Source organism: Alosa alosa, chromosome 4 (assembly GCF_017589495.1).
Source record: "Alosa alosa isolate M-15738 ecotype Scorff River chromosome 4, AALO_Geno_1.1, whole genome shotgun sequence".
Taxonomy (NCBI): Eukaryota; Metazoa; Chordata; class Actinopteri; order Clupeiformes; family Clupeidae; genus Alosa; species Alosa alosa.
In genome coordinates this window covers 307,249-322,614 of record NC_063192.1, presented here as the reverse complement: position 1 = coordinate 322,614, position 15,366 = coordinate 307,249, and the positions used below count along the sequence as shown (strand labels likewise).

At 43.0% G+C, this 15,366-nt stretch overlaps 1 protein-coding gene across 4 annotated transcripts in view; it reads left to right on the top strand.

Moving 5' to 3' along the window:
- mib2 (MIB E3 ubiquitin protein ligase 2) overlaps positions 1-15,366 on the top strand; it is a 252,110-nt gene that overhangs the window by 162,489 nt on the left and 74,255 nt on the right. For all 4 annotated transcript variants that reach the window (XM_048240469.1, XM_048240470.1, XM_048240468.1 and 1 more), the window contains 3 exons: positions 8,818-8,944; positions 10,510-10,734; positions 12,729-12,907. In XM_048240469.1, coding sequence (XP_048096426.1) covers positions 8,818-8,944; positions 10,510-10,734; positions 12,729-12,907 — 531 coding nt within the window. The remainder of the gene's footprint in view (positions 1-8,817; positions 8,945-10,509; positions 10,735-12,728; positions 12,908-15,366) is intronic.

Here is a 15,366-nt window from a genome sequence, read left to right as displayed (position 1 = left end):
CTACTTCTTCTCTGTAGTGAGCCTCATAAGCCCTTAGTGATGAGGCCCACCAATGTTGTGTAGTCCATAAACTTCACCAGATGGTTGGAGCTGTGAGTGGTTGTACAGTCATGTGTTAGCAGTGTGAAGAGCAGGGGCTGAGAGCACACACCCTTGAGGGGCCCCCGTGCTCAGGGTCAGAGTGCTTGAAGTGTTGTCCCGACCGCATTACTGCTTGTGGTCTCTGCAACAGGAAGTCCAGCAGCCAGTTGCAGAGGGAGGTACTGAATCCTAGCTTGTCCAGTTTGCTGATGAGTTGTTGTGGTATTATGGTATTGAATGCTGAACTGAAGTCTATGAACAGCATTCTCACATATGAGTCTTTATTGTCTAAGTGGGTGAGGGCTGGATGGAGGGCAGAGCAGATTGCATCCTCCGTGGATCGTTTGGCTCTGTATGCAAACTGGAAGGGTCCAGGGTGGGGGTAGGGTGGCTTTGATGTGTGACATGACTAGCCATTCAAGCACTTCATGATTATGGGCGGAGTGCTACAGGGCGGTAGTCATTGAAGCATGATGGTGATGATTTCTTTGGCACGGGTATGATGGTGGCAGTTTTGAAAAGTGATGGGATGACTGCTTGCTCCAGAGAGGTGTTGAAAATGTCTGTAAAAACATCCTTCAGCTCTTCTGCACAGTCCTTCAACACTGGCCCTGGTATGTTGTCTGGGCCTGCTGCTTTATGTGGGTTAATGGTGGCTAGTGTCCTCTTCACGCTGGCAGAGGACAGGTACAGGGGTTGGTCGGGGGGGAGGTGGGGTTTTCTGTGGGTGAGTGTCATTTTGTGCTTCAAAGCGGGCTTAAAAACTGTTCAGGTCAATTAGCAGAGAGGTGTTGTTCTCACAGCTCCGTGGCAGGCTTGTAGTCAGTGATGGCCTGTATGCCCTGCCATAGGCTCTGTGCATCTCTGCTGTCTTTGAAGTGTGTTGTTATTTTGTCTGTGTAATCCTTTTTTGCCTTCCTGATGCCCTGGGACTACATCTCCAGCTCTGAAGGCTTTGTCTCTGGCCCTCAGCAGTCTGTGGACGTCTCCTGTCAGCCATGGCTTCTGGTTGGCCCGAGTGGTGATGTGTTTTATTTCTGTAACATCATCGATGCATTTGGTGATGTAGGAGGTCACAGTGTCTGTGTATTCCTCAATGTCAATGTGGTTGTTGTGGGTGGCAGCTGTTTTGAAGATATCCCAGTCTGTTGTTTCAAAGCAGTCCTGAAGTTGTGAGACGGCCCCCTCCGGCCACATTCTCACCTCCTTCAGAACCGGTTTGGTGACTTTTGCTCTTTGTCTGTATCGGGGCAGCAGCAGGATGCTAATGTGGTCTGATTGCCCTTTTTGAACAGCTTGGGTGGTAACCGGGTCCAGGAAGCTTGAAGTCTCACAAGCAGGACCCCAGCTGAGCAGTTCACCTCCTCCCCATGAGAATTGTGGTTCATGGACCGGCAGCCAAGGATATCCTAAAATGACAGGATCATTAGGGGTCTCGATCAGAAAAAATTGTATCATCTCCGTATGGGAATCTGCCATAATCATCTTCAAAGGATTAGTACGATACTTCAACCTCCCTGACCCAATGGGGCGGCCGTCTATGGCTTGAACTTGGAGAGCAGGTTCACACTCTTCGTATGGAATATCAAGCTGTTGGGCTAAAGTAACGTCAAGGAAGTTTTCTGCTGCTCCTGAATCAACAAAGGCAAGTAGTCTTACCTTAAGCTCCTGAGTCGGTTGCCAGCTCAGGGAAATGGGCAGCACCAATCGGGATGAGTGAGTAGGGGAAGTAACTGCTCCACTCACCAGAGCTCCCCCCTGTTCTAGCGAGTGTTGGCTTTTCCCAGAAGCTCAGGACACTGAGCACGGAGATGTCCAGTAGCTCCACAGTAAAGACACCTCCCCTCACGGATTCTCTGCTGTCTCTCATCACGGGACAGGCGGGAGCGTCCCAGCTGCATGGGTTCCTCCTTGTCCGTTGTTGGATGGCTCACTGGTAGGCCAGAAGGATGCTCAAAGCCAGCAGACGTTGACAAGAAGGGTCCCCCTCGACCCCGCTCCCTACGGTGCTCTTGCATGCGTCGATTCAGACAGATGGCTGTGGAAATTAATTCCTCCAATGAATTTCCCCAGTCACGGCTGGCCAACTCATCCTTGACGTCATCTGCTAGGCCGTGGTAGAAGGTGGTGAGAAGAGCTTCACCTTGCCATTGACTTTCTGTTGCCAAGGTCTGAAACTCAATGGCATAATCCGCCACCGATCGCCTTCCTTGCTTGAGGGTGATGAGACGTCGCGCAGCCTCCCGCTTACTGGATGGTCAAACACACTCTCCAGCCTTGATATGAAGGACCTGCTGTCTGAGCAGATTGCGGTTTGTTGACGCCAAATGGGAGTAGCCCATTCCAGGGCTCTTCCCACCAGAAGAGAGATAATGTATGCCACCTTAGCCCGTTCTGAAGGAAACTGATTAGCCTGGAATTCAAAGACCAGGGTACACCGAGTCACAAAGCCCCGGCATGCCTCTGGCGTTCCATCAAACTTAGGCGGAGCAGGTAGACAGATCTCCCTTCCCAACGGCTGAACGGGACCAGGCTGGTTTGCCCCCCCTGATGGGGAAGGGGCTGCTGGGGTTGGAGGAGTCTGAGCCTGAGCACGTAGCTCCTGAAGGGCCTCCCCCATACGGGTCATATTCTCACTTAAGTGTTGGAGGAAAGACTGTTGTTCGCCAAGTAAAGTTCCATGATTAACTAAAATCTGATTGAGTCTCTCGCCATCCACTGTGCTCGCTTGTGGCTGCGACATGCTGTCAGGAGGTGGTTTTGAGCACAGACGCAGAGGCAGAGAAGTCAGAATTTAGTCTCTTTAATCCAACAGAGGTGCAAGACAAAAGGCTCAATCACACCAAAATAGTCACCAGAGCACACAGTTCACAAGAGGTAAGTCCAAGCATCAGGATACAGCTCAGTTCACCGGTAAATATCCACAACAAAAGCAAAGTCCACTTACAATAGTAATCCAAATGTCCACAGAGAAGTTTAGAGAGGAAAGTCACCAGAAACTGTCCATGAGAATTAAATACACAATCCGAGAAAGACGTCCAATTCCAGAGAGTAATCCAACGTCATCTCCATTGAGAATTTCAGCTACGCAGAGTCCACCTTGTGAGCTTGCTCAGGCACAAGATCATGCCGCAGCACTGCAGTCATTTTCAGCTGAGCTTATATACTCTGTCAATTAGTCATGTGACCACCAGATGAATCCACTTATTAATTCACAGGTAGCTGAGAAGGCCAGGTAACCGGTTCTTGAAAGTAATGTCTCCACCTAGTGGTGGCTATGAGGAACTGTGTGAGGTCTGACAAACTATATGTTAACTGGGCAGCATGATCATCCCAGAGAGGATGCAGAGGTATTCATCACTCTGTGAAAAAACTTTGTGGGCAAACAAATCAACAATATGAGAAAAATGTAAAGTACACTAGAGACAGGGCTGAAAAAATAGTATTGGATGGCTGGAATTTTGGAAGTGAAATGGAAAATGGAAAAACAAGTGGTATATGAATTTTTGAAGGTCTAGTGTATAGTCACTTGCTAAATGAAAATTATGACAATGCTGACTTAATGAATGGATATTGTGAGTGATGGAGCAAAATGCATTTCATGTATTGTAGGCTTACTATACATATGACAATAAACCGAACTTAATCAGTTAATCAGCAATAAACCAATCACTTAAACAGGAACATAATCTGTGACCTGTTGCCAAAGCATGTGATGCATTGCAGCCATTTCACAGCACCTCACAGACATTGGCGCAGGCCGTGGATGCTTAGTGTAGATATTGCAATGTTCACAATCAGGAACTCAAGCGAGGAGTAGGCCTGGCTTTCTCATGATGCGCAGTTGGAACTTGATGTTTGGTCAGCAAACAGAATGGCCAACCCCGAGTGCATTCAAACTTCTGTAGACTGCTCCAATAATGTATGACCAGCAGGCGACCAAAGGAGCCATTGTTTTTAGACAATCTAGTTCAGACCTTTTAGGTAGCCTACTGTCCAACTAATGCTGTTACAGGGGGGCTACAGCTGGCACATAACTGAAGCGTTCCGTTCACATCCTGTAAAACAATTTTAGAAAACTGCACTGGTCTATTTCTTTCGAACGTAGGCTATGTGTTGCGAACGGAATGCTCAAATGACATTTATTTTTCTTTATTGCATTTTGCATTTCACATTAACTAATAAGTCAGCATTGTCTTTGGTTTGTAGCCTAATCCCTGAAATAGGTGAACATATTTGGTAACGCTTTAGAATAACATGTGCTTATTAGGTATTAACAGTGCATTATAAGCAGTTAACAATTTATTACTAACAGTTAGTAAACTGTTGTTATCCTTTAATAACATTAACTAACTGTTAACATGCAGCTTGTAAGTTTTAATAAGCTGCCTTTTAAGTTACTTACAAGCATATTTGTTAACAGTAAGTGTTAACAAGCAGCTTGTTAATCCTTGTTAATGGTGTATAAGACAAAGAGGTGGATAACTAATACGCTTATAAGACCTTTCTTACCTATTTGTAGTAAATTTTGCAGCCCCCCAATCTAAAGCGAGGACCATGTAGCCTATAGCTCCACAAGCCCGACCTTCTATCTCTATATTTCTACTGGATCTATTTAGCTTGGTTTAGCTGTGAGAAAGGCACCTTCAAAATTGCTGCAGTGAGCAGGAATCGAACCCCGGTCTCCTGCGTCATAGAGTGACCTCTTACTTACTGAGCTACACTCCTACCTGTGTATTCTGATAATGTTCTACATCATACCAGGTATGCCTTTTACAAATATGTTTCTGATGGAAAAGTGGTGTTTTGTTATGTTTTTCCAAATTGCGGCGTCCACTGTAAGGATGACTAACAATTTGATGGCATTTCACTGCGCTAGGCCACAGATTTGCCTGCAAACCATTTATTAGGCTGTCTTAATCTTCACGGCGGAACAAGACCCCTCCGCTGCGCGTCGGGGTCCGGTTCGCCCTGTCGGGACTTATTTTTCCAATAATGACCGGCGTTCTATACATTATCCCTTACTTCACGTAAACAAATTATTGAAGACAGTTCCATTACACAAAGGCAAAGACAACTCTTCATATTCTTGTCCATTTTCCAAATCACAGTGAGTGCAGCCTATGTCAAAGTGCCCTGGCTCAGTTTGTAACAGTAGTGAGAACCGGATAAATCCGCAATTTCCTCTAATCTCGTCTTTGTTGCCTTCATGATTTCCTTTAAATGTTTCTTATATTTATTTCTTTATCTGTCTCTTGGTGCCCTACACACAGTGCGTGATGCGTGTGGTGGTAACAGCAGCACTGATCACTATGCTCTGCCCGTTTGTGTCCACTTTGTGTTTTGTTTTTTTCGTCACGGAAGTGAAAGCATCTCTGGGGTGACTGGTCCACGATCAGGAAATTAATTTGTTGACTCGAGACATGTCAAGTCATTACAAGTCAAAGAGGCAAAGTCCGAGTCAAGTCTCGAGTGAATAGTAGGCCTATTCAAGTCCAAGTCGAGTCGTAAGTCATGCCGAATTTTATCAAGTCGAGTCTGAAGTCATTAAAATCATGACTCGAGTCCACATGTCTGGAGATAATAGTATTAGAACGGTAGATTCTAACCCTACGGTTTGATTGCAGTAATGGGTAAGTGCTAATATGTTGGGAAAACCCAATGGAGTCCATCAGAGATTGGAATGAGACTGTGAGGCAATTATTTTTACTGTTCATATGTTAACACTTTGAATACTGCACTGTTTTTGGAAGCTTTGGCCCAGAGTGCCAGCAATCTAGATCATTGTTGACGATTTTTGTAGAGCCACAGCGTATTCTATGTTATAGCTATGGACACATACTATGGCTCATTTGAAAGGTGAGACTTTAAGCCAGTGGTCCCCAAACTTTTTCTTCCGAGGGCCAGCTCACTATGACTGGCTCTAAGAGAGGACCAGAGACTCGGAGTATATCAGTAACCATAAATAGCTTAGTGCAATAAAAAGACTTTATTCCCAAAAGTATTAGCAGGGAGTCCCAAAAGTATATTTTGAACTCTGAACTCTGTGTCTTTGCATACACAGCTCAAGTTGTGAACAAGCAATATCCTACAAATAATTTAAAGTTCTCAAACTATGAGAGTTTAATGAAGTGCTGGCAAAAAACATCTGAAATGACCACCATTCTAACTGTCACTCACCTGATGAGAACTTTGTGAACTCGGTATGAACATTTGAACGAGTGAATAAAAAATAGAAATAATTATCCCAGAAAGTCCCAGAAATATGACTTGAATAGAAGTTAGTTAGTTATTAACAATTAATTAAATATTTGGTAACGCTTTAGAATAACATGTGCTTATTAGGTATTAACAGTGCATTATAAGCAGTTAACAATTTATTACTAACAGTTAGTAAACTGTTGTTATCCTTTAATAACATTAACTAACTGTTAACATGCAGCTTGTAAGTTTTAATAAGCTGCCTTTTAAGTTACTTACAAGCATATTTGTTAACAGTAAGTGTTAACAAGCAGCTTGTTAATCCTTGTTTGAGAGTTTAATGAAGTGCTGGCAAAAACATCTGAAATGACCACCATTCTAACTTTCACTCACCTGATGAGAACTTTGTGAACTCGGTATGAACATTTGAACGAGTGTTAATTAATTGATACACTTTTAGAATACTTCTGCAGTCAGCATGGGCCTCTTGCATTGTTTGCAGGTAGGCCTACTATACATTTCATTCTGTTTTCGATGGCAAAAGCGAAACAGCGCCAAAACAACCAGCAGTGGACAAAAAGAGTATTACATGTGTACTGTTAAGACTCGCCATAGAGAATGAATGGGGGGAATTACGGAGGTTATAGTTTGACGATGTCTTACTCCCGTGTGGGCCAGATGCTATATACCACAGACATGTTTTGGGGGGGCCACCCAAAATGAGGTGGCGGGCCGTAGTTTGGGGACCACTGCTTTAAGCTCTCAGTGGGTACAAACCGTTTATTTCTACATGCCTCTGTTCCTGAGAAATCCCAAGCTAAACAGTGGCTAGTTTTCATCAAAATCCCTGTTTTTTTTTTCTAGAAATGGAGATAAAGAGTCTTTTATGAAACACGCGCTGTTTGAGCCTGTCTCTCTTCTGACACTTATATTTCTGGGTCAAAGGACTTGTGTAAGATAAATATAGTTTTTCTGTTCACAAAACCACCTTTCTACTGCTGTCGGGCTCCATAATTCCTCCCCCTCTTGGTCGGTAACGTCTGTATCGCCATCACCGACATATTCGGCACTATGGCAAGGACGTGTCCTCTTGCAAGCGTGAATCGGCCTATCACCCACTCCGCTCGGCCCGGGCCGTGGTGGAGATGGAACTCCCTCCTCAGCACAGTGGTCAGTCACTCTTTCTAATGTTTTTGACCCTGATTGTGTGTTGGTTTTTTTTTCAGTTTTTAATTTTCCCCTTCAGCACCTGAGAAGTGTTGCCTGTAAAGTTCCGGGAAATTGACCTGGCGAGACTGCCAGGAAGAGCTTGTTTCCCAGTCTGAGGGGTTGGATGGTGTTAAAAGCACTTGAGAAATCAAAGAACATGATTCTCTTAGCACTTTTCCCTTGTCTAGGTGAGAATGTGTCCTGTGTAGAAGATAAGTGATGGCATCGTCCATGCCCACTTTCTCCTGGTATGCAAACTGTAACGGGTCTAGTGTATGGCGTACCTGGGGTCTGAGCATACCTAAGACCAGTCGCTCCATTGTCTTCATCACATGTGACGTTAGAGCGACAGGTCTGTAGTCATTAAGCTCACTAGGGTGTGGCTTCTTAGGGAAGGGGGTGAGACATGATGTCTTCCACAGTGTTGGAACTTGTCCGAAGCGTAGACTCAAGTTGAAGATGTGCTTCAGTGGCTCCCCCAGTTCAGCAGCACAGGCCTTAAATAGCCTTGGACACTGTCAGGCCCCGCTGCCTTATTGGGGTGAAGTTTCTTTAGTTGAGCTCTTACTTGATCTGATGTGATGATGGGGGGTGTGAGGGGAGGGGAGGGGGAGGGGTGCATCTGGGATCTGTGTGTCTAATGGCTGTTGACTGAGGTCATTGTCACCTCATTGTTTGTGATCGCCATGTGGGGGAGGGGTGCAATATCCAGTGATGGTGGGGGTACAATAGCCTGTGATGGTGGAGGTGAGTGTTGCACTGGTATTGAGGGGGTGAGGGCTGGGGGATGACCACCTCCCTGTTAAGGCTGCCAGAGTCGTGGACACCTCAACAGGCACAGGCAAGGAGGCGTTGGGTCGTTGGGTGTCACCGGGATGCAGAGCTGGAGAGACTGGGAGGTGGGGGTAGGGCAGGCACACAAACAAGAGCAGTGTCTGAGTCAGCCCACTGGACAGACCACTGCCATTGGAGCTGGAGCAGGGCAGTCAAACCTGTTGTAGAAGTGGTTCAACTGGTTCGCCCTGTCCAGGTCCCCCTCCACAGAGCTGCTGCTCTTCTTTTTCTCATGTATATGTGATCCAGCAAAGAGTCCTTTGTGAAACTTTTAAAGTATTTAAAACATCACAAGATCATCACAATTTGTTTCACCTTTCATTGAAACTTTTCACTGCGATTGAAGAAGGTTCTGAGTTTAAATAGATGCTATACTACACTTTATAAAACTGTATATATTAATATGCTATCACTGAGCTGAACTTGGAATACTGTATGTTTGTGCTGTAAGGACAGTAAATAATGACTTGTTTGTTCTTTCTTGATTTACAGTGCAACAAAGACTATACTAGAAAGGGCACGTCAACTAGTTGATGTGAAGAAGGACGATGGCTTCTCAGCATTGCATTTGGCTGCCCTTAACAACCATTGTGATGTTGCTAAGATTCTCATCAAAGAGGTGTGGCACACATTGACACTGAAATTACTATTACCTGAGATGCGTTCAAATTCGGCAAGCAATGGCGAATGTTTATGGCGAATATATTTTCTCTGAAGAGTTAAATTGCAAGGGTTTGGTGTAAACATTCTATTGTAATGTTAACCATTCATCCAGCTCGTGTCCAGCTCCACTGTATGTTTGTGGAGAACTACCTCCTCTAATTGTTTGCGAGTGTTTACAAACATTTACGGAGAACTCAAGAAACAGTAAACTGTTTACAAATGTTTACAAACGTTCGCCTATGTTTATGAATTTGAATACACCACTGTTTTCACAATATTCACACAGTACATTTGACCATAGAAAAATACAACCTTAATACCAAATAAGTTGGGACACTAGAATTCAATGATTTACAATTCATGTAAACCTGTTAGTAAATTGAAAATAGCGCAAAGATAGCACAATTGTTGAAGCAGTTACATTGTATTGTTTTTGGAAAATATATGTTCATTTTCAGTTTGATGCTAGCAACACTTTTGGGGAAAAAGTTGGGATGGGGCACTTGCATGATCTCTTCTTTCAACAACTGTCTTTACATTTTTTGGAACTGAGGAGACCAGTTGTAGAAGTTTTGAGGATGAAATGTGGTCCCATTCTCTCCTTATATAGGCAAGCTATATATTCAACTGCTTAACATTTTTTTTAGTTTTATGATGTGCCAAATGTGACAGGTCTGGTATGCCTCTTTAGCACCCAGAGCCTTCTACTATGGAGCCATAATGTTCTAATACACAGAGGTGGGTAATAACTCACTAGCCTGGTAATACCAGACTCACCACTTCGTTTCACATTGGGAAATGTTTCCAACTGTAGTATCGTAATAGGCATAGACTTTACTTTAAAGGAGAAGTTTGTGTGATATTGACCTAAAGTGTGTTGAAACATGATACCGAGTGTGAACTTGTGTCTCATAGCTCATCTATCAATCTAGCCAATGCTACCAACAGGTTTTCAATGGGGGTGCCTCGGGCATCGGCCTAGCCATGCAAATAAATCACTGTTTTACATCATTTACGAGGCTCAAAGTTGCAGTATTTTATGTGTACCACTTTTTAAAATATTTCTCTACTCTCAACAAAATCATATTTTTTTTACAAAAATTTTTTTACAAAAGTGTGCCTGTTGCAGAACCAGTGAGGAGAATGCATTATAAATGCATTTTGTCTGTTTTTTTCTTGTTGTTTTTGCATGAGGTCCAGAGAGGTGGAGCCTGACCTAGCGGCTCCTTCTACTGGTTCTGCACAATGATTATTCCACCATTGATGTCCTATTTGACACACCCGGATCTTTTTTTAACTGGAAAAATGCATATTTTTGTTCTCAAGTGACTCTGAATGCAAAGCACTACCAATCTCGAAACTTTGCTGAAGTGTAGTCCATGCGGGAACCTATATGCTGAAACAAGTTTTGAGATGATAGTCTCATTCAAAAGCTACAACATCTTAAAGTTGGCCTACATAGCAGTTTTCAAACAGCAATTAAAAAAAAAAATTATAATGGCCACTACTCTCTATCTGTAGGGCCGCTGTGATATCAACATCTGTAACAACCGCCACCAGACACCACTACAGCTTGCAGTCACCCAAGGTCATGTTGAGCTAATACAACTGCTGGTGACAGAGGGGGCAAACGTGAACATGGAGGATGAAGATGGTGACACTTCCATGCACGTAGCTCTTAGCCGAGAGACATTGGCAAATGTCATGGTTGCCACAGATGGAGAGGGATCCTCCTTGTACAGCCTGGTGAGTTCTGTGGATAAATAAATGGGAAAATATTTGACAAGAAAACATCCATACCTCTGGACAGAGTGATCCGGTTTTGAAATTGCAGAACATTTTTACATGGTCTCCCAACTTTGGGCTAAAGTTCTAATGTAGTGGCACCCCAAAATAATAACTTCCTTTCCATATCAAAGGAATTGTTGGAAAGAAGATGTCATGGATATGTCCACACCGGCATGGGAGTCGAACGCTCTAACCACTGAGCTAAAAGCCCAGGCTTCCAACTCAGCGGTTAGAAGCGTTCTTAAAGGGGAACTATGCGGGTCTGGTTATTTCTTCGCTGTTTCTGGTTTTTCGCTGGATTTGGGCTTGCATTTTTCACAACACAGCTCCCCCTGCAGCTTCGGTAGCAAGTGACTGCTACGCTAAACCCCCACTAGCTAGCGAGCTAGCCATCAAGAAACCAAGCCAAACACATACAGGGCTCACAATAAAACGGTCGAGCAAACACATTGTTTAAGAGACTATCAAACCACATTACACCCAAGAGTAGGCTACTTACAATTTCAACAGCAACAAAGCCAAGTCGGCGTCCGTTTTGCAGTCTTCTTTGAAACTACAATCTGACTTTATTTTCGAGGCGCGATTGGATACTTCCACTGAGTCACATCCGGTTTTCTTCGGACCGGGAACAGAAAGTTGCATATTCGTTTTTTCCGCAGAGAAGCGATAGGGGGAGACGAAGCACCCACCAAACGACCCAGAAAGTGTTGTAGAACCATCAGAACAACTCTCAACCTGCATAATTAAGGTCATTTTTGCTATAATTGTTGCATAGTGCTTCTTTAAGGTTAGGGGTGTGAGGATTTACACGCGCAACTAGCATGCTAGCTCAGTTCGCCTCTGTTACACTCACCTCCCTAAATCCTCACTCCCATGATCCGGTTCACGGCACCACTGTAACAAAGGTCGTAATTCATCCGCCGCTCACAGCCCTCGAACCCGCCACCTCAACACACACCGAACGCTCTAACCACTGAGTTAAAAGCCCAGGCTTCCAACTCAGCGGTTAGAAGCGTTCTTAAGGTTAGGGGTGCATGCTAGCTCAGTTCGCCTTTGTTACCTTTGTATACAGAGTGATTGCTGGGTCTGCACCCACTTACTTAAGTGCTCTCATAAAGACTCGTGTTACCCCTTGGCCACTGCACTCCTCCAAGGAACCCCCATGGCAATCCAGTCTTTTTTCATCTTTTTCATAATCAGATCATTCCATTGGTGGAATTATCTGCCAACAGGGCATGTTTCTTCATGTGATACTGGAATCTTTCGACAGATTCTAAATAAAATCAGGTCTTACAGCTACCATTGAAGTTCTAGTCAATTCCGGTCTGAGGTTGTCAGACTTAGCAACAGTAACTAAGGGGGGCGGGACGAAGGGTCAATTGCATATCATTGTTTTTATCATTTTTTCCCAAAAGACACCAAGACTTGATTGACTGGGTTGAAAGACGGTAAATCTAAATTAAATCACTAGGCCAAGTCTATACATTCATATCACCCATCTACTTAGCTGCTGAGCCAATCACAATAGTTAAAAACTCTGCGGTGTAGCTGTGGTCTTACTTAGCTGTAGTGCTTACGACGCATAGACTGAATAATATGACTTCAGGGTAGGCTACTGCACTTAACGTCACACGTTGTTAGTCCATGCTTATGTTGACCAACAACAGTGTGTTTGAGCCTCCTTCCCAAGTTTTCCCATGATTGTGGTTGTGTTTACTGAACCAGAATTTATTAAAGATTAAAAGATTAAGGGTCCATTCTAAGGGCCCAGCACTGACTTACATCGAATTACATGTATACACTAATTATTTTACAAAACAAGTGGGATTACATTTATACAGAATGGCCAAATATTGTTACGTTTATTAAGATTCATTAGGGAAAGATTGTGTACATTTTGTTGATTTTGTACTGTGCAAATCATCACTTCATTGTGTTTGACTGTGGTAAAGCTAAGCAGATCTGGACTGATGGGTAACACAGACCTGAATCTGGGCACTGCCATTGCCTGCTTCTTGGCACAAGAGGGGGCTGACATTAATTATGCCAACCACAAGGGCAAGAGTCCATTCGACCTGCTCACCAATTCCACTCTTCAGCAACTCATCAAAAGCTTTTCTGAGAAACACAGGTATGTTTACATGTGTTATGTTGCTTCATAATCAAAGGATTCATGTCTGTCATAGAGTACAAATGCATGAAAATGTGTATGCTTTTCTGCTGGTCGGGTGTGAAAAATGAATGAAAATCATGAAAACAAGAAAAGCATGTGCAGTCAGGCAACTGCAGACCCTCACACATGTCACAAAAACTACCAAAAGTAAAAACAACCAAAAGTAAAACCAAATGTCTGAAGTACATTGACAGGGACACACTAAATTGTCTAGGAAACGTCAAGAAAAATGCCTACTTGTACTACTTTTTCGCGTGTATACACACTGGGCTTGTCAACCAGATAGCTGTATATGGCAGCCAATGAATCTCTGCCCACTTGCGAACATTGTCTTCCCATTCTGTTATCAGCTCAGGATCAGGCAGACAATCGCCATTAGCTAAAACAAATTTATTAAGATACGGTTTGTGGTTCTGTGGTGACAGTGACAGTGCATACCTTGACAGCTCAACATGCCGGTCTATTATTTGAGCCACATCTCTGAGCTTGTACAACACTAACATTCCTGAAAGCTATGGAGGACCAAAAATGACTGTAGTATAAATAGATAAATGCAGAAATAAATGATGAAATCTATAAATAAACAAATGGATCTATATAGTTTAGTCATGAAAACTTCAGGGCTCCAGACTAACTTTTTGCACTGGTTGCACTGGTGCGCATAACTTTTTTTTTTTAGGTGCACCAACACAAAAGTTAGGTGCACCCAAATTTTCAACCACATCGCATTTAACACCGCAGCAGGTCCTTTTTCCTTATTTACTGTCCTATATACTGTAGGTTGTCCTATGGCATGATTTACAATTCTACAAGAAAAGTAACTTAATGAAGTGTTGGTGCTTTAAGTGCTTCACTGAGCTGAAATTTAAACTTAAAACATCTCAAGATGAATTAAATTAAAATAACAGAGTAAATGAACAGTGCACGTCTTTTAAGGGCTTCAAACTGCACATCTCATGGCTCAATGTCTTACATACTATCCTTCATGATCTTTAGGCCTTGGCTAAACCAGCTCGCCATGCTAGCATCTTCCATAGAAATGTATTTGAGCACAATTTAAAGAGATGTTCCAAGTAGCCTGGGGGATTTTTATGTGATTTTGCAATGATGATTGCAATAATCATTTGACAGCCCCACAATGCAATTTACTTTTTACTCAGTGCAGTTAGCAGAAAGCATCTGAGAGCAGTTTGGTCTTAAATCTAGATTTAAAACTGGGCCTTTTTGATGTCATCCGAAAGTAGGTTCCAGAACTGAGCCGCACTGCAGCTAAAAGCTGCTTCACCATGTTTAGTTCTAACAGCAGGTTTTATTAGAGGCAGGTTTTATTAAGAGGTTTTTCTCCTGAGACCATAGGTCCTGCTCCATTTACTGATTTATAAACAAGAATAGTTCTTTAAAGTCAGTGCAGGGACTTAAGAATTGGAGTTATGTGGTCAGTTCTTTTTGTTTTTGTGAGAACCCCAAATCACCTGAAGCTGTTTGATAGTCTTTTAGGAAGGCCTGTGAAAAGTCCATTGCAGTAGTCAACTCTGCTGTTTTTCTAAATCATGTTTAGACATCATCCCTCTAAGTTTGGCAATATTTTTGAGGTGGTAAAAAGCTTTAGTTTAGTTTAATAACTAATTTAGTTATCACTTTAATGTGGCTGTTGAAATTTAGATCACTGTCAATTAATACACCAAGATTTGTATCCTTTGCTTTCAACCCTTTTGTGTCAAGGAGAGTGCCAACTCTAAGTCTTTCCTCCTTTTTACCAGATATAATTACTTCAGTTTTTTCTTTGTTCAGCTGAAGAAAAGTTTGAGACATACAGTGCAGGTGTTGATTTGTTCCAAACACTGACAAAGAGATTAAAGGGGGCCATAGTCATTTGTGTGTCATCTGCATAACTATGATATGAATTATTTTGGATGATTTGTCCAAGTGGTAGCATATAGAGGTTGAATAATAGTGGCCCCAAGATCGACAACGGGTCAACAAAGAAGCTCTTTTCTTGTAGATATGATTTGAGCCAGTTGATAACTATGCCTGTAGATCCAACCCAGTGTTCTAGTCTGTGTAGTCAAATATTGTGATCAACAGTGTCAAATGCTGCACTAAGGTCCAGTAGCACTAGGATTAATGTTTTACCTGAGGTATACGTCATTGAAAACCTTAATAAGATGTTTCAGTGCTGTGATTTGCCCGAAAACCAGACTGAAAGTAATCAAACTAGATGTACCGCATAGCGGTACAAAATATGACCGCAGCTCAGTCCTGTACATCCTTTCCGCAAAAATAAATCACACTAATTAATTTGTCTCCATCTTTTACTCCATCCCCCACTCTTGAAACTTTTGTGTATGCTTGTTTGGCATGCCTGTGTGTGTGTGTGTGCGGCTGCACAGAAAGTAGCCTACTGGCACTGAAAAGGT